At 40.7% G+C, this 24578-nt stretch overlaps 2 protein-coding genes across 5 annotated transcripts; one reads left to right on the forward strand and one right to left on the reverse strand.

Annotated features, from left to right (window-relative positions):
* On the forward strand, window positions 1-7110 carry znf276 (zinc finger protein 276). 3 transcript variants are annotated; one of them, XM_026311191.1, is made up of 12 exons: window positions 3-384; window positions 822-1098; window positions 2093-2408; window positions 2522-2568; window positions 2651-3076; window positions 3751-3823; window positions 3906-3989; window positions 4085-4204; window positions 4426-4555; window positions 4719-4836; window positions 5169-5268; window positions 5425-7110. In XM_026311191.1, the coding sequence occupies exons 2-12, from the start codon at window positions 873-875 to the stop codon at window positions 5693-5695; spliced, it is 1911 nt and encodes a 636-aa protein (XP_026166976.1). In that variant the 5' UTR covers window positions 3-384; window positions 822-872; the 3' UTR covers window positions 5696-7110. The 3 variants fall into 3 exon arrangements, with proteins under 3 accessions (XP_026166978.1, XP_026166976.1, XP_026166977.1); XM_026311192.1 differs by having other exon boundaries at window positions 10-384; window positions 4426-4501; XM_026311193.1 differs by lacking the exon at window positions 3906-3989 and having other exon boundaries at window positions 1-384.
* Window positions 6980-23416, reverse strand: fanca (FA complementation group A). 2 transcript variants are annotated; one of them, XM_026311188.1, is made up of 42 exons: window positions 23220-23416; window positions 22766-22878; window positions 22539-22635; window positions 21992-22140; window positions 21227-21322; window positions 20848-20921; window positions 20115-20224; window positions 19644-19754; window positions 19442-19505; window positions 18360-18472; window positions 18094-18170; window positions 17721-17862; window positions 17227-17360; window positions 16552-16662; window positions 16374-16469; window positions 16059-16121; window positions 15244-15332; window positions 15006-15066; window positions 14813-14862; window positions 14596-14684; window positions 14255-14353; window positions 13834-13967; window positions 13658-13728; window positions 13400-13499; window positions 13121-13308; window positions 12846-12942; window positions 11952-12155; window positions 11665-11738; window positions 11453-11581; window positions 11239-11317; window positions 10745-10911; window positions 10555-10660; window positions 10361-10420; window positions 10150-10254; window positions 9809-9924; window positions 9406-9565; window positions 9069-9131; window positions 8273-8366; window positions 8053-8128; window positions 7620-7761; window positions 7435-7533; window positions 6980-7287 (listed from the first exon to the last, which is right to left on the reverse strand). In XM_026311188.1, exons 1-42 carry the CDS (start codon window positions 23278-23280, stop codon window positions 7189-7191), a joined length of 4362 nt encoding a protein of 1453 aa, XP_026166973.1. In that variant the 5' UTR covers window positions 23281-23416; the 3' UTR covers window positions 6980-7188. The 2 variants fall into 2 exon arrangements, with proteins under 2 accessions (XP_026166973.1, XP_026166974.1); XM_026311189.1 differs by having other exon boundaries at window positions 14596-14666; window positions 23220-23280.
* Window positions 23417-24578: the final 1162 nt, after the last annotated feature.

The raw sequence follows: 24578 nt of genomic DNA on the forward strand, positions 1-24578 counted from the left end.
ACACAGTTAACTGTTGTGTTTGTTGTTTGTGCTAAAAGATTAAAACAAAAGTAATTCATTTTGATGAAGTAACTAAAATATATAAAATCTGCCTATATTTCTTTTCGGGAGTTGCAAGTGTGTATTGATAATATGTCTAGACTGACAATGAGCAGAAAAGAAAAGTATCTTTAGAACTTTAGGGCCTTCTGGTTGCATGACTTTGTTTGGACGGTAAGTGGCGCTGTATCATATTTTTGTCCGTGCTTTCTTCCTGTAATACTTCCGGGTTCTAATGTTTACAGCTGTAGCACCATAGAAAGCACGGAGCTGTTTTCCTGGCTTATGTAAACTGTGTTTTATATGAAAAACAACATGTGCATCAGGTGGTAGGATCTCTGTACGGTAAGCTGTGTCGCTCACATTATTATTGGTATCTCTGTTTTTGACAGTATCTAAGTAAACGGAGCAGGTTGAGCCTGCTCGGCTAGCTAGCTGAAATGAACACAGGAGAGCACAAGTGTGTCGTAATGTAAACATTATTGTGTTTTTCAACGGGGAATACTGAATATAGCGCCAACTTGTTTGTTCCTTCTTATCTTCTCTCTGTAACATTAACCTGTATCGTGACGAGCCGTGGATAAGGGGAAGCAGCTGGTAGTTGCAACGCAGTGACATGAATTTAGTGGCAGTGTATGGATAATCATAGCAGCGAGTCAGCTTCCTCTCAGACAAACAAATGGAAAGATGTGAATACAACAGTAATTGCTAAGATTGGTTGTTTATTTTAAAATACATTGGAATAAGACTGGAACTGTCCTATGTTGCAAAACCTTTTACAGTCCCACTCAGTCATCGCAGCAGCTGCTGGCAGCACAAGTCCAGAATAAAGGATGAAGAAGAAAAACAGACGTCCTTCACGGCAGAGCAGCAGGACACAAGCAGCAGTGAGTGTCAGTGAGGAGTTGAAGACATCTGGAAACAGAGAGAGACCTTGGAAGACTGCCCCTGTTACCGCAGGGGCTTTCCACCATGATCGTGCTGCAACAGAGAAGACTACTCCCTTAGACTCGAGTGTGACAACTGCTGATGGCACACAGAAACAAACAAAATCTTCAGGTAGGTGGCTCAGTATCAACTCAGAAAAACTGCTTTGTGTATTACATGTATGAGTTAAATATCTCCAGAGGTGGCAAAAGGACTCGTATTCTATTAAGCAGAAGTACAGATACGTATGTGAAAAAAGACTCTGGTAAAAGTAGAAGTACCGATTTAACGCCGTTACCCAAGTAAAAATAAGGAAGTACAGGGTCTGAAATGTACTTAAGTAAAAAGTTAGAAGTAATATTTTTTGCCATCAATGATGCACAGTACATCTTTTGTTAACTCGGCAAAACAAAAAAAGCTCAACACAAACAACAGGAAGTTCTTCTTCTTTTATGAACAACTTACACAGTGCTGGTACAAAACACAACGCATTCGCCATGAATTGTTCTTGGTGCTGACAACATTGAACAGTTCTTTTAAATATGGCCATGGATGGGGAATGTCTTACTTTTCCGAATCTGCGGCATCATCATCGGACTCAGCAATACTCCCTGGATCCCTTTCTTCCTCCATGTCGCACTGCAAGTTTTCTCTCTATCATAACCTGTACACTCACTCGATTTCCCTCTCTAGTTAGTTACGTCTTTTACGTCATGTCTTCTTATGCGGAGGTTGAAAAAGTAACGAGCCTGTTTTGATAATGTAAGGAGCAGAAAGTTACAGATATTACGTTTAAATGTGGAGAGTAAAAGTAAAAAGTCGTCAGAAAAATAAATACTCAAAGTACAGATACGTGAAAAATCTACTTAAGTACAGTAACAAAGTATTTGTACTTCATTATTCCCCACCTCTGAATATCTCTTAACTATAAGAACCATAAGTCAGGTTTAGTATGCAACGTTAGACATAAATGGTGGGTTTTTGAATAGAGTTTGCTTGTGTCCTTTCATTTAAATAAGGATATATGAAAAGATACAAGTAAGGAATCTTGTTTTTGTTTTGATCACATGTAGAAACCACTTTAGTTTTTCTGTTTAGAAGGGACTGACCTGCTTTTTTTCCACAGGCAGACTATCCACCGCTATCTGTCGCCTCTGTCATGGGAAGTTCTCCCCGCGCAGCCTGCGGCACGCTTTCAATAAGTGGTCTCAGGATTCAATCAGTATTGTTGATGACAAGTCAGATGCCACGACCCAGTCACCCCTCTTATTCCATACAGACTTTCAGCGACTGGTTGGAGTCCAGTTGAACCGGGACCCCCGGTTATCAGAGTTTGTCTGTAAAAAATGCCATGACAAGTTCTATAAGTGCCACAGCATCCTGATCAGGTTTTTGCAAAGAGTCAACCTCCCGCCAGTTGGAAAAAACAACCTCAAAGTCCAGTGAGTCAGAGAAAAAAAATCTACCATAGTGTCAGTTTAAATTTATGCACTTATTGCAGGATTTTCAAATTATGTGTTAGAAATCTTCAAATCTGTGCTTTGTGTTTTTTCAGGAAGAATGCAAAGAGTCAAGATTCATCAGCAAATCATGGCTCAACAAGTAAATAAAAGCATTTCCTCTTCGCATTTCACTTATAGGAGCTTGTATGACTCTGCTGTGACATTCTACTGTTTTCTTTCAGCACCACCATCTTTTACCTCAGACCCTAAGTGCCTCCATAGCCTGGTGTCCTGGGCTCATCACCATGGAGAGGCCTGCCGCTCCTGCCCAGACCTGAAGGAGGTACTGGAGGGCCAGTGCTGGGGCTCTGTCAAAGCTGTGTGGAGCTGTGTTGACGGTCACAGATACATCATGGATGCTCAGTGCGCCACCACTACCAACCAAGGGTACACAATGAGCTTTAGTAGTGAAGCATTAGGGAGTGGCAGCTGTGATGGAGTGATGTCAGATGAGGAGGAGGAGGAGGAGGAAGATGAAGAAGAGCAGTCCAGTGAGAATGGAAGGGCCCCAGTTAAAAGTTTAAGCACTCTGAGTCAACACAGTCCACCTGCAGTCACAGCACAGACTCAGAGCTCAGCACTGGCAGACTGGACCAGCAACACTGAAGGTGAGACTGTTTAAAACTCATGTAATCCCCTGGAGACTGTTCCAGAAAGTGGGTCTCATGAAGACTATTGAAGACTTAGTATCCCTGACTCTGTGCACCCATAATTCTGGTGTCTCTACTCCCCTACACCACGTATAGAAAGCCACCGTAAGCTGGCTACCTACTATAAGTGCTTGTAAACACACACATCTGTGTTGCACCAAATTATTTAGTGTACAATAGGTGAATAAATGAATAAATGTCTTGACCTTTTTTTTTTATTTGCAAAACACCAGATTCAGACACTGTTATTGGATCACACTGAGATTACAGTCATATTGTTCCTGTATTAATCAACTTGTCTGTTATCTGATTTCATCGTCTGCTGCATCCAGCACTTTGCCCCCATCAGGTTACAGCTGAAAAACAGTAGAATTCTCATTTATCTAGTCTGCTAAATAAAGAGTGGACACACTGAATAAATGTAACAATGTTGGCTCTTTTCTCCACTCCAAGTTAGGCTCAATAACTGTTGCTGCCACTGCTTGTTCTTTGTTCCTGCCTACATGTAAACACAACCAGTGAGCCACAAATGTGTGAATAACCTGTGTTGCTATGGCATGTACTGACACAGATGTTAAAAACTGATCACTCTGGACCCTCGTAACTGTTTGTCTGGCTTGTGGTGTTCCCAGGTCACGAGGAAGAGTTTTCTCCTGCTCCTGCCCTGCTGGAGGACAGAACAGCTGACAGTGATCTGTCTGACAGGTTAGTCACACTGTGCATCTGTCTCATCTTCCCAGCCTGTAGGCCAATTCAGGAAAATGTAAGTGTACATGTGCGTTTCCAGGGTCATCTCTGAGAACGAATACGAGGAGAGTAGAAAAGGAGTGTTATCAGATGATGAGTTGTTTGAACCATACTCCGACAAGAGGTGCGTACAAATAGTCTTCAGCGAAGGTTGTGTGAAGAAATGAAAATGGCCGCTGACAGAAACCAAGGCACTGTACTTTTCTGTCCCCCTCTCAGACCCCGCAGAGTGACCCTCTCCAGTAAGAGAAGACAAAGTCTAAAGGCACCAGAGGAGCCCAAAGTCAAAAAAAAACCTGGACCCAAACCTGGTTGGAAGAACAAGTTCAAACCTAAAGGGTATATAGGCGTAATTTTCACTTGATTTCCTTAAACACAACATCTTCATTCAGAATAAACCAAATGTCCAGAAATGTGTAGTTTATCCCAGTGGGGAAACAGCTGCTTACAGCTGGTCAAAATGTTTTCAGTCCACACTTTCAGTTTATTTTAGTCAGCTGTCATAGATTTGTTTAACAGAGGAAACGTGAAACAAACCACTCTTTTGTTTTTATTTTCAGAGAGGAGCTTCCCAACATCTATAAGTGTCCATATCAGGGTTGTACGGCCGTCTACCGAGCTCCTGATGGTCTGAAGGTCAGATTGGGTGTGGACAGATTCACAGTAATATTGAAGCTTGTACTTACAGAGGTCTGTGTAAGAAAGCAGCCTTCTGTCAGAAAACTTGTTTGTACATTACTCACTTCTACATCATATACTGTGTGCCTCAATAGAAATGAATGAGAAATTAAATTTTTCACACCTGCTCTGCCATGGCTCTGTCCACTGGGTTTATTTGCTGGTGGATTTTTAGAAGCACATCAAAGAGCATCATGAGGAGGTGAGAGAGCGACCCTGCCCTCATCCTGGCTGCAACAAGGTTTTCATGATCGACCGCTACCTGCAGCGACATGTCAAACTCATCCACACAGGTGAGCTCTATTCAGAGTTTTCACTTGGTTTTTAGACAGTGGGTTACTTTAACTTAATACTGCCAACCCTCGATAACTGGTATCTCAGGCTGTTCACACACATCATCAGCAGAGCCACTAAACTGTATGGCTAAAAGATGTTCCAAACTCATCAGTGTTTACCCAATCACAATGTCAACAATAGGAAGAATAACAACATACTTTTTGAATCCTGTAAGTCTCAGCCTTGACTGTCACATCAAAGGGGGAGCACCATCACTTCACCAGCAGAGGATCAGCCATGTTCTGTGTTTCTCTTAGGCTGTACTAAAGTCTTTTCCCTGTGTTTCCAGAGGAGAGAAACTACATTTGTGATCAGTGTGGTCAGACCTTCAAACAGAGGAAACACCTTTCAGTTCACCAGATGAGGCATTCAGGGGCCAAGCCACTCCAGTAAGTACTGATGATGTAACCTCAGTAGTACTCATGAGAAGTAAGCTAAACTTCATGTGAAAATTAAGAATATGAACATGAAACAAGTGTAAAAACTTAAACTAAGGCAGATGATGTGAAAAATGATGCTCATTTTTACATTTCACTTTCCTGCAGGTGTGAGGTATGTGGCTTCCAGTGTCGCCAGCGAGCGTCGCTGAAATACCACATGACCAAACACAAGGCAGAGGCCGACCTGGAGTTTGCATGCCTGATGTGTGGGAAGCGCTTTGAGAAGGCCCACAATTTGAACGTGCACATGTCCATGGTACACCCACTGACTCAGGCCGAGGTGCAAAGAGGCAACAGCCAGCAGCAGCAGCCGTACTCTGACCTGCACACCATCACACTGACTGGAGAGGTCATTCAGCAGGACCAGGATAGATAACAGCAGGGAGTCCAGGTCCACGTCTGCTGCAGGGGTACATTATCTGTGGGATAGGGACCAGTTCTAACAGCCTATACTGTGGTTGCCATTAGTTTTCCATTCAGTTCATGGACTGGGACTGTTGTCTCTACTGGACAACACAGAGGTTTATTTTACTTTTTAGCCAACTTGGTAACTTTAGTCCAGCTTCTGTCTCATGAGAAGCACACTGTTGGCAACATCAAGCTCCATTTTAGTGGACAGTGACCACCTTTCTTTCAACTTGATAATTTTCAGATTGATTTTCATTCCAAGATGAATCTGTTTCACTGTCAGGACATTTTCTGACCAAGGACATCACAGGTTTAAGTTTTTGCTCATTTTGGGGCAAGCAGCAGGCTTTTCTTCATGTGTAAAGACAAATGCTGTTATTGAAGGCAAGTATTAAGTGAGAATGAACTTTTTAAACGAAAAAACTGATTTACTTCAGACTTTGACAGTGACCGTAACTAGTAGCTTTCCTCTACACATTTTATTATGGCACAAAAGTTGTAATCCTTAAGATTTCAGTTCTGTTTGACTTGGTGACACCTCTGGTTGTTGTGATAATACTATGGCAAGCACTTGATACACTTACTGTTTCCGAACTACAACAGAAGACCGGCAGGTCAATACAGAACAGTGAAACTCCTACTAAAGACCCTAGTCAGTATTATTTCATTTTATGTTGCATGCAGAGTTGCATGCTGTATGACAACCCATGACAGTAAAGTTAGTTCCTTTTCTGAGGAGCAGGTGGTGTACAGCCTGCAGCTCTTCAGTTAATATTTCACTGTGGCTGCTTGTGCCTCTTTCATGCAGTTTTTAAAAGTAGATCAGCTTTTCAAATAATGTCCCAAAATGACTTTTGTAGAAAAATGTAGTCTAGAAGTATATGACTGCCCCATGAACATCTTAAGGATTATACCTTGAGAAGAGGACAGCCACCTCTGGTGCCTCTTGCAGATCTGACAAAGATAATATTACACTGCTTTTGGCCTCTATGGATCTGTATAGGCACTTTTATTATAAAATACACAGTAGCAGCCACATATAAAGGACTGTGTAACCTACATAAATGCAGTTTTAAGCCCAATGATGTGATATTTATGTTACCTGAATACATGTAAAGGACTTGTAGCCTCCTTACCCTGCAGATGATTCCCAAGAACACATAGTTCACTTCCATTAGGTCATTCTCTTTTATTAAATTATTACAATGCTATGTACTATTTTTATCTCTGTATTTTAAACAGTGAAAAGGGCTTCAGATGTAAATGTGTGTATTAAAGTCCTTTGTGAATTATGTACAAAAAGACATGTAAATAAAATATAGACATTTTTTACAATGCTAAGCAACAGTTTGCACACTTTGCAAATAAATTCTGAACTATTAAGTGTTTGATACATTTTACAAAGTAACATGCCACTGTTTAATATAAATATAGAATACTTTCATTTTCTCTGCCTGGACATCAGAAGAAGTCCAAGTCTGGGCTGAGGCTGTGAGGGTTGAGGTGCAGAGACAGAGCTGCTGTCACTTCTGGGTCCAGGTCTGCACACTGGGTCTCCAGCTGGAACAGGAAACCCACCCACACAGAAACAGAGACAAGACAGGTGGAGGGGATGAAGTTGAGAGAGGAGAGGGAGGGGAGAGAACACTGTTGTCAATGAAAGACTTAGCGTGAGTGGTAATTAAGGTGCTTATGTGTGCTGGTTACCTGGCTGAGCTGTCTGGAGGACAGAGCAGTAGGTGGTGCCTGTGAGATCACTCTCAAAACTAATTGCTTGGTGTCACTTAGAATCTGGGAAGGCTCCACCTGACAATACAGTTTTATGCATTTACCTTTGAAGCAGTGAGGCACATTTCAGTGAAGCTTCATGAACAGGTCATACACTCACTCACCTGCTGTTGGGAGGTTAGTGTAGGTGTGTGTCCTTCCAGGAAGAGCTGCAGCAGATTGATGTAGCAGAGGATGGCAGTATGAAGGAACCCTGGGCACTGCACAGCTCTCTGCAGCAGCTCAGCGCTCTGCTGGAGCAGTAGGCTATACACACACAGTAAAGTACAGGTCTGACGAAGTACAACTAAGTAAGAGTAAGCAGCTGATGCTCTAACTTAACCACTTAACCTAATTTTTACAAATGTCAAATAAACACTGTCTCAACTTTCCTGTTCTCTGAGTTCTATGTTTGGTCAGGAAAGCTTATTAGTCAAAACTGTATCCATTAACTACAGGAAATATCTGCAATGAGTTGAAAAAAAAATCCTCTTTAGATTCATATTAAATTCTGTTCACAAAACAGCTACACCTGAACTAGTGACACACACTCCTTACCTGTAGAAAGCCCAAGGCATCAGTCGAGTAAACTCGTCTGTTGTCACCAAGGTAACCAAATGATATACACTTTGTTCTAACAGTTGGGAAGAAAAGATACATCAGGGCATAAATATACATCAGACAGAGCCATTTGAATGGCTTCCATGCAACACAAACTGATGTGCACTGCAGGTGAGTGCTGAGCGCCTGGAGTGAACTGTGAAGATATTCCCTGTACCATTTGAGTTAAAGATGAGCAGCCAGTCAGCAGAGTGCAGCAATACAGATAGGAGGTCCGTGCATAAATTCTTGGCTTTCTGTCTGTTTTTCTCCTACAGAAACATACAGACAAAGCTATCAGGTACTCCCTCATGCTGAAGGGAAAGGCACACAAAACAGTGTTCAAAAGCTTTAGACTATACATTTTCATTGCTCTTTATTTTCTTCCTCCAGCCTTGAACTAAACTGAACACTGATTTCATTTTCATAGACATCATAAAGGATCTCTTTGATACTTGCCAGTATTGTTCCTGTGTTTTAGTAGAAGCTTAAACTACCTGAGGGAGTATGGATAGTGTAAATCAGGGGTAGCCAGCCCTGATCCTCCAGGCCCACTGTCCTGCTTGTTTTCCAACGATCCCTATTCTACCCACTACTGATTACCTGGATGTAGTGGGGTCAGCTAATCAGAAAGTGGAAGGTGCTCAAGAATCAGTGTTGGTTACCCATAATGTAAATGAAAGTTAAACCTTTGCACTGTCTTAGAGGAATAGTTCGACTAACTCTCTGCTGGCTACAGTTTTATATAGGACAAATATGAGTGACTTCTCAGCTCACTCTTAGCAAGAAAATATAAGTATCGCTTTGATAATGTAGCTCACACTCTTATTAAGAGAGAAATACAAATGCAGCAAAAAAAGGAGGCTTCAATTTAGATTTGACTTGTCCAATACTTTCATAATGAACTTTAAGCATTTCCATGAGCGGAAACATTTGTTCTTTGGTGTTGTTTGGAACAGCACATGGTCAGTTACCTGAGGATGTAGGAGTGCTGACAAATAGTCATTCACACCCAGGAAAAGCAGAAAAACTAGGACCTGGGAAGAGAATTGCGATAGTGACACAAAGAGTTGTTAGAAAACACAATGTTCCAAAACAAAACCTAATTCTGACCTTTGACCTTAAAAAGATGATGGGCAGATTTAGTTCATTTTAATTAATACTAATTATCCACATCTGCCATGACCTACAGGTGATCTACACTATTGTAGGTCATGGCAGATGTGTAATATACAGTAATGTGAGCTTGAACAGCCGTGTCCTGGTTGATTTCCGACTGATCTGGTGTGGTGAAATATGAGAAACTCTCACCTGATGGTACTGTCTGCCCCTCTGAGGCCTCAGTATGTTGAGGGCAGCACTGAAGCCTTGGGTGTCCCCTTCACATCCCTGCCAGGCACAGTGGAGGCTGGCAGCCAGCAGCAGAGCTGGAGCTGGAGGCACCGTTGACGTCGATAGACCCTTCTTCAAACTGAACACCAGAAACAATTAAAAAAAAAAAAAAAAAAAAAAAAAAAAAAAAATCACCTTAATGTGAGCCAAGATAACCACACAACATACAAACCACCTGAAAGACAAAACTGGCATGGAAACAGGGGAGAGAGCTGGAAGCCAAATGATCCAGATGGGACTGCATTTTGCCAAACCTTTTTATCCTTTACTCTTAACACAGACGTTTTAACAGTCCAGAGATTCAGAGAGAAAATTACAATACCTCCATGCCCAGTTCCGACAGTCAGTGAGAAGCTGCAGCTGCTCTGGAAAAGGCTCCCCATCACACAGACGACTCCACAGTGACAACAGTACTGGAGACAAATGCTCCCACCAGTGCTGCGCGCGCGCACACACACACACACACACACACACACACACACACACACACACACACACACACACACACACACACACACACACACACACACACACACACAAACACACACACACGAACATTAAAAAAATTGCTAATTAGAAAGAACAGTAGAATTGAATTTTTAAAGTTAAAGTAAGTGGCAAAGTTAATTGAAGTTGAGCTGCTGTATGGAGAACAGACAGTACCACTGTGGAGGTGAGGAGCAGAGGACAATGGAGACTGATGTGAGACCAGGCCTTATTGAGTTCTTTCCCTGGGCATCCGCAGTGTGCAGCAGCACTCAACACGCCCTGGACAGGAAACACAGTCAACAGAACTACACTTCTGATGTTGTCACTGGAGCTCTATAAAATATAGTAAGAAATCTGTCACAGATTTTAGCGACGTGATCCTCACTCTCAGGAAGTGTGCTGTTATATGGAAGGACAGCACGCCGGCTGGAGAACACACTTTCCTCTGAAAGGAAATGACAGAAAAGGAAGGACAGAAATCCAGACAAAAAAAAAAAAAGATGTCAGCCTTCTGAATTTAACTTTCCTGAACAGGTTTGGGAGAGAAATGTGTCAGATTAAAAGAATTGGGCAGCTCACCTGATGCTGGTTGATGTGTTCTATTAACTTGTTACAGTCCAGAGTTGCTGTTCCTCCCTCAGCCTTCACTTTAATAAACAGTACTGCTGGGAGAGCCACCAGTACTCTATGACACACATGCACAAGGAGGTTTCAGAATCCACACACTACATGACAGAGATGATTTGCCATTCTGTTTGTTTGTGTGTACCTGTTCCATGTGTTCAGTATGAGCTGCAGGCTGAGCTCAGAGCTGACACTCTGTGAAGCTGAGCTCGCTGTAGAGGAGCATCTCTGAGACACTAACTCAAACAGGAAGTCACACACATCAGCTTTGCCTCTCCAGCTGTCGGTCACTTCCATCTCATAGACAAGCTCCTACACGCACAGTGAGGGGGTTTATTCTGGGGAGAGCAATTCTGACTAAACATCACCTTGTGAATTGTGTATTATTAGTGTGGCTAGTTAGGCACCTGCCTTACACAAACTGTTTTCATGTCTCATCAGAACTGAAATCACACACGGAGCAGGAGTGCCCAACCCACGCTCCCTGAGGGCCACTGTCCTGCTTCTTTTCCAACTATCCCTTGAATCATGTGTGTTCAGTCAATTAGAAGCTGAAAGATACCAGTTCACTGTCTTCCCCGTCCCCTTCGACTGTTCTATGTGGCTAGGGCACGTCTGGTACAGAGTGTACACACACACCTGTAATCTGGACAGGATGTCTGGCAAACAGGTCCCTGTATCTGGCACTCTGTGATCCAGCTTTTCCTGGCCCTGGTTACTGTTGATGTAAAACACAAAGGGAAACATTTTTACCAAGAGGTGGAAATAATGTAAGTTTACTTTTATTACAACAGGTTAAACAGGAGAAGGAACCAACCTTCTAGACACTGTTTTCATGTACATGCACACAAACCTTAACTGCTGTTCCATGATGGCACTGAGGAGATGAGAACAAAGGGTCTTCATGTCTCCTCCACATCCTCCACGCTCCACTGAACGGGGCAGGTAAAGCTCCAAGCAGGCCCACTGCTGGTACTCCTGGCTACACAGAGAGAGAGAGAGAGAGACAGACACAGTTAATGGGTGTGATGGTTTGACTACAGGTGTTTGTGTTTACTGCCTTACCGTTCGGGGTCAGACAGGGCGTCTGCACTCCTCTGTACTGTGAGCTCATTAGCCAGCCATTCAGAGAACGACAACTGGACAAACAAAAGAAAGGTTGATTTTTTTTTTGTTGTCAATGAGATGAATCCACCACTAAATTTCATTTAACATCCCCCTAAAAGTAACAAGGCTACTGATTGCTCTTTGATGTTTACTGAACCTATTGAATTGTCTCATCACTATCACTTACAGCGTTCAAAGGTTGCTAAGTCAAGTCTTCATCCACATCACAGTGGACTCTGTCTTACTTGATACTGTGGTATGTGTTCTAGCTGGCGAAAAGCAGCGTGCCTCCACAAACACCAAGCAGTCTTCCTCCAGGTGCTGTTGTTGTCTGTGGCGCTGCTCCACAGGCTGGGCAGGTTCTGCTCCTGGTAATCACCCACCAAACCATCAGCATTGATGGGAGTTCTTCTGGCGTCAGGCAGCAGTCTTGGGATAAGGTACACAAGCTAAACACAGACACATAAATCCATGTAACAGTAAAATCATAGTATCATAATGTGAAGTACTAACCTAGGATCCTAAGATAACCTAGGAAAAATGGTAGAAGCTTGCTAACACATGATGTGGCAAACACAAGAGGGGGCTTTTACTAAATGTACTAAGAAGGTACTGAATAAATCCCTTGGTCCCTCACAGTGCATTATTTTAATTTCAGACATCAGTACATAATATATATCCAAAGACATATATCAACATTTTTAGCTGCTCCATTTCATCTTGCCTCTTTTTTGATGAGTGCTGTACAAATTGGGTCACTATACTTGGCTACACAAGTCACTTTCACTTCACTTTTTTTTCCACTTCGTTAAACTGCACCAACGTCAGAGTGAGGGGAGATGAAACAGCATCTCCACCTCCTCTCTCAGGTTGCCTGAATGCCGACACTCACTCCAAACTTTGTTTTAGCTGCATACTTTATTACCTGCACTGTGAAGTCTGCAGTATAGCTCTTTCTTTTGGGCAGCATTTTCACTTGTGTTACACTAAGAGTTAGAGTTTAGTGGGAACATATGTGCTTTAACTTTTTTGGTGGTACAATATTATCTTCAATTGAATACCAGGTATACTAGGTATACTTTCCCTAAAACTTTCATGTCATGGTTCGTTGTTATAGAAAGTCACGAAAAAAAAGATACCTTCTTATAGAGGCTGCTGGGAACATAGTCGTGCTGCTGTTGCTGAGGCAGTGAGTCCCCTTTGCAGATCCCGTAACACACAGCTGCTACACACAATCTGGACAGCAAAAACAAGACAGCAGGGCACATTTCCAGCACATACTTATGAGAGCAAGAGATCCATATCATGATGTTCGCAACAGTCACATCAGAGACATTATCTACAGTAATTCTGTAAAAAGTCAACTAAAGTATCACCACACAACAATCCATCAGTCTGAAAAATGTAACCTCACCTGACACAGGAGAGCATGTTAGCGTGTGTGCTGCAGACCAGTGCTGAGCTAAGGGCTTCGCCAACAGGTACTGGTTTGGGCAGAAGGGGGGGCGTGAGCTGAACCATCGGACAGTGGGGCGTGGAGGCATGGAGATGGACTACAAATGCTGCCAGACCAAGTAAGTGGGCAGCACTCAGCAATGACCCCTTTGGACAGAAGAAGTTTATAAAGAGTTAACAGACACAAAGTGAAAAGACAAGTAAAGAGAGAAGTGTATGTGAACATGGGTTTGTGTACCTGGTTATGAAACAGGTCCCATAGTCTGTGTATGAGGCTGGAAAGCACCTGGGTGTTACCAAGCAGCATACTGACATATCTGGAGGCCCATAGGCCTTGCCTGGAGAGCCAAAAATACATAAACAATAAATCTGGTGTTTTATGGAGGTGGAACCTGTACCATTTATGCCATTTCTTTTCAAAATTTTATTTCTGGACAATTATAAAATTCACCTTCTTACTATCTGTAAGGTTTTCAAGACAACTTGTCCAACTCACTTATTAGGAGGTTTTGTATGGGCAGCATCTAACACACACTGGCAGAAGTTTCTCAGGATCATGTTGATGACCTAAAGGTATGAGGGACAGATCCAGTAAGACATACATATAGATACTGACATACATATATAATTACAGCCAACTGATACATAATGATGAACTGAATTAGTGCATACTTTGACATGGAGCGAAGAGGACAGAGGAGTATTAATGTCAAGTTTGATCACTGTTTGTTCACTCTGTTCATCAAGACCACCAGGAAAGATGACATTCAGTGTGTGTGAGATCCAGGACAGCTGGGCTGACATCTCTATAGAAACATGTCCAAATACACAAACTGTACAATCAACAGTATGTAAAAATCCCACACAATCCTTCCCTGACCAAAAAGCTTAGAAAAAAAAAAAAGCCAGTATGTGCTCACATGAGAACCTGTACCATTTAGATAACTCTGCTCAGTACAATCACAAAGGCTTAAGTCGAAATGAGTGTCAACATAAAAAAACTTTTTTTTCCCCCTAGACCACAAATACAACTTATGTCTCACTGTGAGTGAGTGTGTGATGTACAGTAATTCATTTCTGTATATCTTCCTACCTCCGTCATTTCCATTAACAAGTAGCTCTGTGAACTGCTGCAGCTGACCTTTCAGGACGTCCAGAGGATCATCATTAGTGTCTAAATACACTGCACTCCCTAAAAAGACAACATGTCAGCACACAAGACAGTGTAACATTAAAGGTCTCTCTGTCATGACGTTTGGTTAGTTTCTTATAATATGGAGGTTGTACTCAACTCAGTATTAAATACTGGGTTGAGTACTGGGTTTATTAAAAAAAAAAAAAAAATCCATGCAGGAAGACTGATCTCAGCCTGCTGCCAAACAAATTGTTATCTTGATGAGCATACAACCACTGAGCATTACAAAGGGTACCCACTGTCCTGTGTTCTTTGTCTCTGGCAGGACTCCACATAAGATGAATACTGGGCAGCAGGGATCTTGTCTGCTCTGAATATAGTAAAACAACTGTCATAATGAAAGTCCATGATCAAATGATCACAGATAATTCTCACTGGTCTTGATCAGCAATTATATGCTTAGAGAATAATGTGCAGTTGAAAATAAACACACATACGATATAGATATTCACTCACTTTCTCAAAGCTTCTATAAAACTCATCCGAGCATCAGCTTTGACAGGAAGCTGTAATCAAAAGACAGGTGAACTTGAATTCATGCTAGTTAACTTCTATACATTTGTGAACATCATTTTATTCTATTAGGCATCCCCCTGTGTGTGTGCGTATGTTTTTTTTTTGTGTGTGTCTGTAAGGTAAAGTTGCTCACCACTCTTGGCGCCAGCAGTGCAGGAAGGAAGCGAGACAGGAAATAAGGCCTGCGGAAAATACTATGAAAGGACAGAGGCGTCACTAATCCTGTCCATGTCTGTCTATTTTTAGTTTTTCAGATTTTCATATCTGCGAGAATCATCTAAACAATGGTAAAGTAGCAAATATAAAATCTGCTAGACATTCATACACTGTGCTGTCCTTTCCAAACATGGGCTGATAATCTAACTCTATACCTGGCCTCCATGACTGTGGCAGAGATTCTTCCTGTGCTCTCAAACAGATTCACTGCCTTTTCCACATCCTGGACAGCCTGGCATTGAGGCTGCAGACATACATACATTAGATTGTTACTAACCCACCAATCATAAACCTCTAACTGACTCTAACCTTAGATTTCATGATAATTTCTTCCTCTCTGTTATTCAGAATGTTTAATAAAATACATGTTCCTTAAACAGAGGACAATAATATACAACCAAACACTAGGACAATCATAAAAAAAATCACAGATAATTAAGAACCTGAGTGAGAGAAAAGTCTGATACAAGACTGTGGACTGATGGAAATGATTTATATAAAAGGCCACAGCTTGGAAATGAAATCGTGCATCACCCTGCATAGATCATTATCTATCATGATGCATGATAGCAGAGCAGATGTTATCTTAGATTGTGGATTGATTTCATTGTCTCTGAAAGGAAATAAAGGGTGTCGCAGCTTGTTTGTTAATTGGTTTGCTTGGCCTACAAAGCAGTTATATATATATATATATATATATATATATATATATATATATATATAAATAAGTGTCTTTTTTAGAAGTTTTTGGTAAGATATTAAAAAACAAAGATTTGAATCTATTCCAATACCTAAAAATACACAATGCAGTAAATTAATTAGATTCTCATTGTCACTTTCATAAGCTCAGGAAATGAAAGCCTTGTCAAAATAAGGGTTTTCTACATCAATTACTCTCTCAGTGACCAGAAATCTGAGGAATCCTCATTAACAGATACCATTAAACCAGCAAACCACTGGGTGTCTTTACCTGCACTGTTGGTCCATCTGCACCAGAAATATTCTCATATAAACCCATGTCCTCTACTGACTCCTGCATGTATACACACACACACAGACACACAACATTATGATTATGACTGTAAGTAGACATGACAAATTATTAAGAAGAATGGCATTAGTACAAATTCTACTGGAAAAAAAAAAAAAAGGTACTCTCATGGGCACTAGCAATAAAAGGATCATCATTATGTCATAATATTGTTATACAGTTTAAAGAGAAACATTTCTAAATAATGTAGTAATGTACTGAGTGAATTGAACAAATTTTTATTCCTGCTTGTACCTTGAGGTCTGCCAGTCTTGTCTTAGCCAGAGAAACATATTCCATCAGAAGGCTACGATGTTTCATAGGTATATATGGAGGGTGGAGGATATGAACCTACCAGGAGAAAATAACAGTGAAGTATATATATATTTTAACACTTGTGTTCAGGTGACAAGAGAAGCCTGCAGACTGTCACCTTGAGGTACTGTGGGGGTTCAAAAGGAACCAGGTCAGAGAGGAACTTCAGCAGGAACACCAGAGATTTCTTGCTGGTAGCATGGTAGCCACTGCCACCACCAAAACACATCTACAAAGACAGAAAAGGAAGTTGCTATTTGTGCATATGATAAACTTCAATTTGGAATATGTGATCTTTAACAATAACGCAAACTGTAACAACCCACAAATGTTCAAATACTACATGTGCATAAATATTACACAGGCTTTCAGTATACTCTGGTCTCAACACTGTTTTTGCATCTTTTCCAACTGAAAGATAATGAGCATCAGCAACACTTATCTGTAAAAAACTGTTATTCTATTTTAAATTTTTTATTACACACCATAAAAAGAACAAATTGGGTCTACCCACACATGATACATACACAATACGGTTTATATGTATTTTATTTCTCTGTGTCCAAAAACATGTAGATGATTTAGTAGTCAAGAAAAAAATGCAACTTGGTGACTTGAAGATGAACCTATTCACCATTCACAAGACTGGGCAGTCAGAACGTAAGATTTGTACTAAACACGTTGGTTTTGGTCTTTTTGTGCAATTTGTTTACAGTAAAACTATAGAATAACACCATATCATTTTTGAGACCATGACAGGTTAAAACCCGGTGTTGAAAAACTGATATGAAACCTTAAACCAGTCGCTGTAGGAGAGGAAGATGCCTGGACCCTCCAGCGCACCCTGTCGGGCCAACAAGAAGGCAGTTATCATGTTCTCTAAATCATACCCGTCAAATGCAGAACCCAGAAGTCTGGACAGCAGCTCTGATGGAGGCACAGAGACAAAACAGTCATGACAAGCCTGTAACACTGAGGTAAATATGTCTGTAAATATTTATATTACACATGTCAGGATAAAACGAAAATCTGATTTCTATTATCTTGGATTTCTGTGTGTTTCTATGTTAATAATAATATGATATATGATTTTACTGATGTAGGATGTAAATAACTTTATTTACTGTAGCATCTTTTAAACCAAGGAATACATAAAAACAACTAAAACATTAAGCAATATTAAATACAAGTGTCTATTAACTTTATTAGAATGAATAAAAATGTCACTTTGAATGTTTAACCCAATAATACAGGCATCAGTTAAACCCATGTGCTGCTTTTATTTACCTCTGAGGCTGTGTTGTGCACAAGGGTTGTAAACCAGCAGAGTGGACAGGAAGCACAAGACGTGTTTCCAGTTGACCTCATGGGTTTCCAACACCTGCTGCAGGTGACGCAGCAGCAGCTCCACACTGAAGATCACAGCAAGCTTTTATAGAAACACAGCAACAACACAAACACATCATTGTTAATTCATTACAACAGACCCTGCCAACCATAGACTTAAAGAACTATGTGTCTTGTACCTGAAACATGAAGTCATTTGTCTGCCGTGCTAAACAATTTGATACATCCAGTGCACACTTAAATGCAAAGTCTTTTCAGTTTTGGCTTATATACATTATATGTGAAGGTTTACAAACCCAGTTACACTCGCTACCTTATGGAAAAGAGAAGTCAACAACGGGCTGGCTTTTGTAAAGGTCCACTCATTCTGCAGGGTGATGGCATCTGAAACTGAGGACATACAGAGGTCAGAGGTCTGTATGTCAGGATACTTATTTCAAAGTGTTTATAAACCTACGCCATATATTTCAAGTTTTTTCCAGATGAGTGTAGGCATTATGCTCAAAGCAAAATTTAAGTACCAACCTCATCAGACAAAAGCAACAGCAAGATGTTAAAGAGACTGTGACTCATTTTTACCTGTCAGTCGAGGCTTGTAAGTGAGCGTTTGTGTCAGGGAGTGCGTGAAGAAATGCTGAAGGGCTTCTGCTGACACTGAAACTCCACATAATGAAGCATCAAAAATTTGAATCCTGCACAAAAAAACAGGGTGAGGCATTGCAAACTCAGGCTTCTAATAGCAGTACATACATACATACATACCCAAAAGCTAAGACAATGGTCACAAATTCCCAATGAAACAAGGAACAAAATATAGATTATAACAATGTTGAAAACCCTTAAAAACTTGAGGATAAAAATGTATTTTTATATTAAAAGTACTTTTAAAATGTATGCTAATGATCACAGTGTCTTTCATCTATATTAACAGTGAGTGGTTTCATTTACATAGGTGCATGCTTTCTTGGACTACTGTACCTACATGATTAAACAGTTCACTGCTTCTCTGAAAAAAAGGCAAGCAACCAGTCAGCAGAGTAAAAACATGCTCTCTCAGTTGCATGCTGTGATCCTGAGCAGGTATTTAACAACTATTTGCCTTTAGGGTGTGATCTGTTACAGTTACATTAAATAAATGAGCTGAAACTTTTAGTCAGTTGATTATTAGGCAAACAAAAAAAATGACTGAGTTAAGTTAGTAGGTAAGTTACCGGCAATTGTTTCAACATCACATCATCCGTTTCTGCCCAAAATGTAGCTATATTTTGTCTGTCAGGAGCTTAAAGATCAATTCAGTAAACAACACACAAAGTATTTATAGTTTAACAAGATATTAAGAGCTCCATTGTTGCACGTTTAAACATGCTGTGAAAGAGGTATCTGACTGAATTTAAGGGTCTTGTTACATAAATACTTAATTTAGAAAGACATGAACCTGAAAATATGTACGCAATAAATGCTGCACACTGCAAACACATTTCAATGTGGCCCTTTAAATGATTTTAAGCTATTTATCCAAACTCTCAAGAGTTTCCTGGAAGTGTGCAATTATTGTTTAATGTAAGTAAAGGATTGGGTCTCTTTCTTCAAACAGTCTTCAATCGCAACAGGACTACCTGAATATAAAAAGTTTAAGAAGACAAAGAAAAAAAACTAAGAACCATAGCTCAGGCCCTGCTCCATCTGATGTCAGTGTCTGACAGTTGTCCATAGTGTCCAGAAGCCCTGAAGGAGAAAGACAGAAAAAGAAGAAACATTAAAGATGGGTGGGAAAATAGGTTTCTGTCTCCATAAGTGTGAATCAAAGTATTTCACTAAATATTTCAACAACACAGGGGCAGGGCAAGTAAGAGAGGGACTCACAGAAGAGCATAGCATCGAGCACTGAGCAGCAGAGCAGGGAGATCCTCTTATCTGGTGCTGTTGGCTCATGGCTCCGCTCAAAGCCAGATCCCACCAAGACTCCCACACACACTAAAACACAACACGGCTTTCTTAGCATTATTCTCAGCTTTTCAGTAATTCAAGAATAAAGTCAATATTTGGTTTGTCAAACATTTTATTATGTGGACTGGATACCAGATTGTTTTTGCTTGGTTTGTGTTACTTTGTTACCTCTGGACAGACCCAGGCTGGCTGGTTATACATTTCCTTATACTAACTGATTGTGATTTTGTAATAGTCAGGATGAAACCAAATGGTGGCCTGATAAGGTAAAGCAGCTTTTGTGTGTTAGGTGATAAACAGTTTGTTGCTGAATGACTGAGCCCACAGTCCTAGAAGTACATCTGCAATGAGCAATGAAAGATGAGCGACAGCAGAACGTGTCCTTACTCAACAACACTTTCTGCTGCACATTTCGGGTCTCCTCTTCTCCCTGTGGAGGTGTCCAGCTGCACAGAGCCTTTAACTGAGACACCATCCACGACCTCACACCTTCGTCACTGAAGAGAGAAAAACAACAAGAGGCGAGAACTGAATAAAGAGTTAAAACTTTCACTTCATGCAGAAAGGTATAAATATTAGTTGCACCTCTAATTTTGACAACTCTTAGCGACTTGGACATTGTTTGTTGTTCATTTAAATTGTACTGTGTGTACTTAGTGCACATTTTTGTACTTGAGTTGAGTTGAAAGGCTCTTACAACATCCACAGAGGGGACTGAAACAAAACTGACAACGAACAGCGGGCTTTTGAGGTGAATTTGGCAATGTTACTGATCTGAAAATATAATACATTAGATTATTACAACAAAGAAAAACCATAATGATTCTAATTTTTTTAAGCACATGTTTAACCATATTGTACGTTTTTCTTTTACTTTTCTTAAATTTTTTTTTTTTTTTTTTTTTTTTTTACAATCAACCGTACTGTTCAGCAGTGGTTTTGTTCCAGAATTATGTATTTAGTTGCTTATAATATTAAAATCTTTAAGGAGGTTCTTTGCTTCCATACACATCCATTAAAATACTCATTCCAAAGATGTGACACTGTTCCCTGCATCAACAAGCACAACCAACATAGAGTCTGACCTGAACTGGAAAAAAAAAACATAGGTATTTCATACCTCTCTAAAATGAACTTCAGACTGAGGACACTGTAAAAGTGGAGATGGTACACCACCTCCAGCTTGGGTAGCCTCTGTAAACACACCACATTTGACATTTCTTTTTTTTTTAAAACATCGGTTCACTTGTATAAGAAAGCCAAGCTGAGTTTTTGCTTGTATGATCAAACTGTTTCATCTGAGTAACATATAACCGCAATAAAGCGTGAAAATGCAAAACCTGAAAATACTAGAAAGTTCATTGCACTAAATTTATTTTTTATGCTGCAAAACTTCATTAGAAGTAAATACCTTTTTAGTCCTTATATGCATCATGTGAACATGCCAGTATTACAATAGTTACACCATACACTACACTGTGCGGCGTATAGACACAGACCTGATGTCTCCTGTACTCTTTCCAGAGCAGTTTAGGGCAGAGGGCTCCCTGTGACAGCAGTTCTTTGCTGGACTCCAGCAGGACACACAGTTGAACCTGTGCAGGACAGGAGGGGGACTTATTGAGGTTTTAGTGATAACATGCTTTTCTGTACTCTGACCTCTGTGACTGCCAGGGTAACTGAACAATGGTAAACCACAATCTGCTGAAGGACCTGCACCAACATTTAATATTCAGCAGTGCTATTTTCTACCATTTAAAATCATGTCGTTTATGAAGTTTCCCTCCGGGGATAAATAATAATTCCATGCAGATGGTGAATATAACTGGAAGTAAGCAATTACTTGTTGAGTATCAGTACCAGTTGTGGTATATGAAACATTTTTCTGAATCCACACATACAGGTTCTATACTAAAGGCACAATACACTCTTCATCATACTGTTAAAGCAGTTAGTTAGTATACAACAAATATCAAAACATTTTACTATTTACACTGTGACTTTGCAATGGTAGTTAAAATTTCTCAATACTTTAGACTAAAGATGCTGACAGAAAACAAGACTATTTTTTTTTTTCTGCATTAACCAGAATTAACACCAACAACATATTGATGAGGCTGTTAGTAAAAGTTGGTCCGTTAGATTCAAGAAATTCTCCACTTTCAACAATTTTTGATTGATGCTTTTTTTTGTTTGTTTTTGCATGAGATATTTGATTGAATACCCACCTTAGATTATGCCACAAAGACACCAAGTGCACTTACTCTCTGGGAGGATGTGAACAGCTCTCTCCTATTGTGTTCATCCTCTTTTTCGGTTCCAGCGATCTCCATCAGTCTATCAAGCACCATCTTCACTGACAGCACTGCAACCGGGACACCCAGCTGCACGGCCTGACGCCTCAGCTCACACACTGGTCACAGATAAAGCAACACATGCTAGTTCATAGATCATAGCATTTAGTTTGTCAGAATTAGGTTTCCATCATGTGAGCAGGGACCATTTCCAAGGCTCTGTGGTGTATAAAAGTAAACTTATGACATCTGAGTACTAATTGTCCAGAAAATACACAATGAATGAAGATGGATGCCATGAGAAGTTTCTTCATGTCTGCTGTCCAGCAGCTGACTCAAGTAGATGTTGGAGGGTCCTAAACCTGACCCAAAAATCCTTAGCTCGCAACCACAACACCACACTTTTCTTTCTTCATAGTTTCCACGTAATAAATACACATAGCAGGAGGAGTGTCTGGATGCCATTTCAACATGCACAGCAAAGAGGCTTTTCTGCAGGCATGCACCAAACACTCACCCAGCAGTGACCCTGTGATGGCAGATGAGATGCCTTGATGCACTGCTTGCTTCTGCTCTCCATTCTGGGTGGACAAAAGGTTGCACGGCTCTGGATTCTACATGAAGTGTGAAAATAGAATAAAGATGCATACAACATATTAGTGTAAGGCTGGAAACCACTGCATGTGAACAATAACAGAAAATGTGGAAGATTTTCTCCCATGTCTCTGAGGTCTGTCCACTCACCCCGACCTCCCTGAGCAGACTACAGAGGTTCTGCTGCTGTTCCAACAGCTGGATGGCTGCCTGCTGCAGCTGCTCACCATCTCCCTGCTTCGGCCTCTTCACCACTCGGCCAGCTGGCAGCACAGCAGGAAAAACACAGTGTAGTTCTGAGGGACACTGTCTCACCATAGCGTTTACTACTTGTACGGATTTACCGTAAATTTTCCGGTAATACTGATAAGTGTTGGGCCATGACTACTCGATCCATACAGGTACGCCTCCATTTCTCAGGTCATTTTGTTACGGCCAAATCCCGCTTAAGACGAAACATGCTAACCTTACTCATGCCAACCGCTGAAGGTGGTTAGTTTAATACCTGTAAACATCATGTAGTAACATTATGTCGCCTTGATTTTCATGTCAGACTGCATCATCATAAGGCTCCATAAAATCACTACCAAAGCTGCCAACTCACCGATGAGACTCGACAGAGTCCTTTTCTGAGAGATCGAGTCACACGATGCGCTCAATGACATGTTATGACTCAGCGTCACTTCGTGACAAAAGTCAACGTCTTTACCACTTGGCCTTTTAAAATAAATATATTCACAGTCCCTGACTCAGTTCTTTTTGACTCCGCCGCCTGCCTTCACTGTAGCCTTCTCCGCCATCTTTTCCCTCCCGCTCTTCTCTCTAATTGGTCCGTGCAAGAGCCAATAATAACAGACCATCTAGGGACAAACATAAACTATTCCTGAAGTTTAAAACACCCTATCTCTATGAAACATGCCAAGGATAATGAGTTTACTCGTCCTTCAGTGTAGATGTTTGCTGCAGAAATCATGTATTCTCACTTCGTGTATATTTGTATTCACAAAGGTTCAGCCTAAAGTGGTGTTTAATTAATAAAATACCTTAAGTAGACTTTGTGCCCTGAGAAATTATATGTATTTTGAACAGTAGTTTCTTTGTAGTTACGCCTAAATAATGATAGAGCAATTGTATAGATCTTTTAAACTTTACATGTTGAAAACAACATTTTTTAAGTCATTCTACTTTCTGAGCTTCTACAATTAGCAATTTTTCATACAATGGATTTGAGCTAGTGTGAAAACCCTGAGCAAATGGGTGTCCCAAATCCCACTGAGTGACCACGACTGTGCAGCCGCAGGTTCTACCTTGTCCATGGAGTGAAGATTATCCCTCTCAGTGTGCAGCGTGCTCTGCTCCTCTCAGCCGCAAATGTATTTTTTCTGGATTTGCCAGCTTTATTGCAGCAAGCAGCAGGAAAACCATCTCTTGGGAGCCAGTGAAAGGAACTCATGAAAACTTAATGTATTGTGTCCTCATGAAATTTTAAGAGGCCTCTCTTTCTATTGTGCCATTAATGTGCAGGATAGAAATATGAAACAGGAGTGCTGATGCATGGGGTTGAGTGCAAACCCACTGGCGAGGCAGTGGCAGTTCCTGTCTGAAACATAAGTGAGCCACTGTCACCACAGGCCTGAGTAAGTAAACAAAGCTGTGTTGAAGGACTGACTGGATCTGAACCTCAGCAGGATTTGCTGTGTCTATGAAGTTTGAAGGCACATGTGAGGTCAGCATGATGTCACAGTTAAAACATTGCAACTTATAAAGCAGGTAAACACTATGAAATATGAAAAACACCTAATTCAAACAAGCATTTCATGGTCTGGGAACAAACAGCAATAATAAAGTTATTTTGTCAATCAAACAAATGAGCTAAACCAAAAATAAATACCATTTAAGTATATTTTGACTATTCTTAAAAAAGGTGGGTGTCCTCAGAGGAACTGCAGTTAAAATATGATTT

The sequence above is a fragment of the Mastacembelus armatus genome, chromosome 6 (genome assembly GCF_900324485.2).
Source record: "Mastacembelus armatus chromosome 6, fMasArm1.2, whole genome shotgun sequence".
NCBI lineage: Eukaryota > Metazoa > Chordata > Actinopteri > Synbranchiformes > Mastacembelidae > Mastacembelus > Mastacembelus armatus.

Excerpts from the sequence above, each read along its gene's own strand:
- znf276 (XM_026311191.1), top strand. The coding sequence starts at position 873 with ATGAAGAAGAAAAACAGACGTCCTTCACGGCAGAGCAGCAGGACACAA. Across the intron at positions 2,409-2,521 it reads AAAAACAACCTCAAAGTCCA|GAAGAATGCAAAGAGTCAAG; the intron begins GTGAGTCAGAGA and ends GTGTTTTTTCAG. Across the intron at positions 4,556-4,718 it reads TGAAGCTTGTACTTACAGAG|AAGCACATCAAAGAGCATCA; the intron begins GTCTGTGTAAGA and ends GTGGATTTTTAG.
- fanca (XM_026311188.1), bottom strand. The coding sequence starts at position 23,280 with ATGTCATTGAGCGCATCGTGTGACTCGATCTCTCAGAAAAGGACTCTG. Across the intron at positions 19,506-19,643 it reads GCTCGATGCTATGCTCTTCT|GGCTTCTGGACACTATGGAC; the intron begins GTGAGTCCCTCT and ends TTTCTCCTTCAG. Across the intron at positions 16,122-16,373 it reads CAAGACTGGCAGACCTCAAG|GAGTCAGTAGAGGACATGGG; the intron begins GTACAAGCAGGA and ends GTATACATGCAG.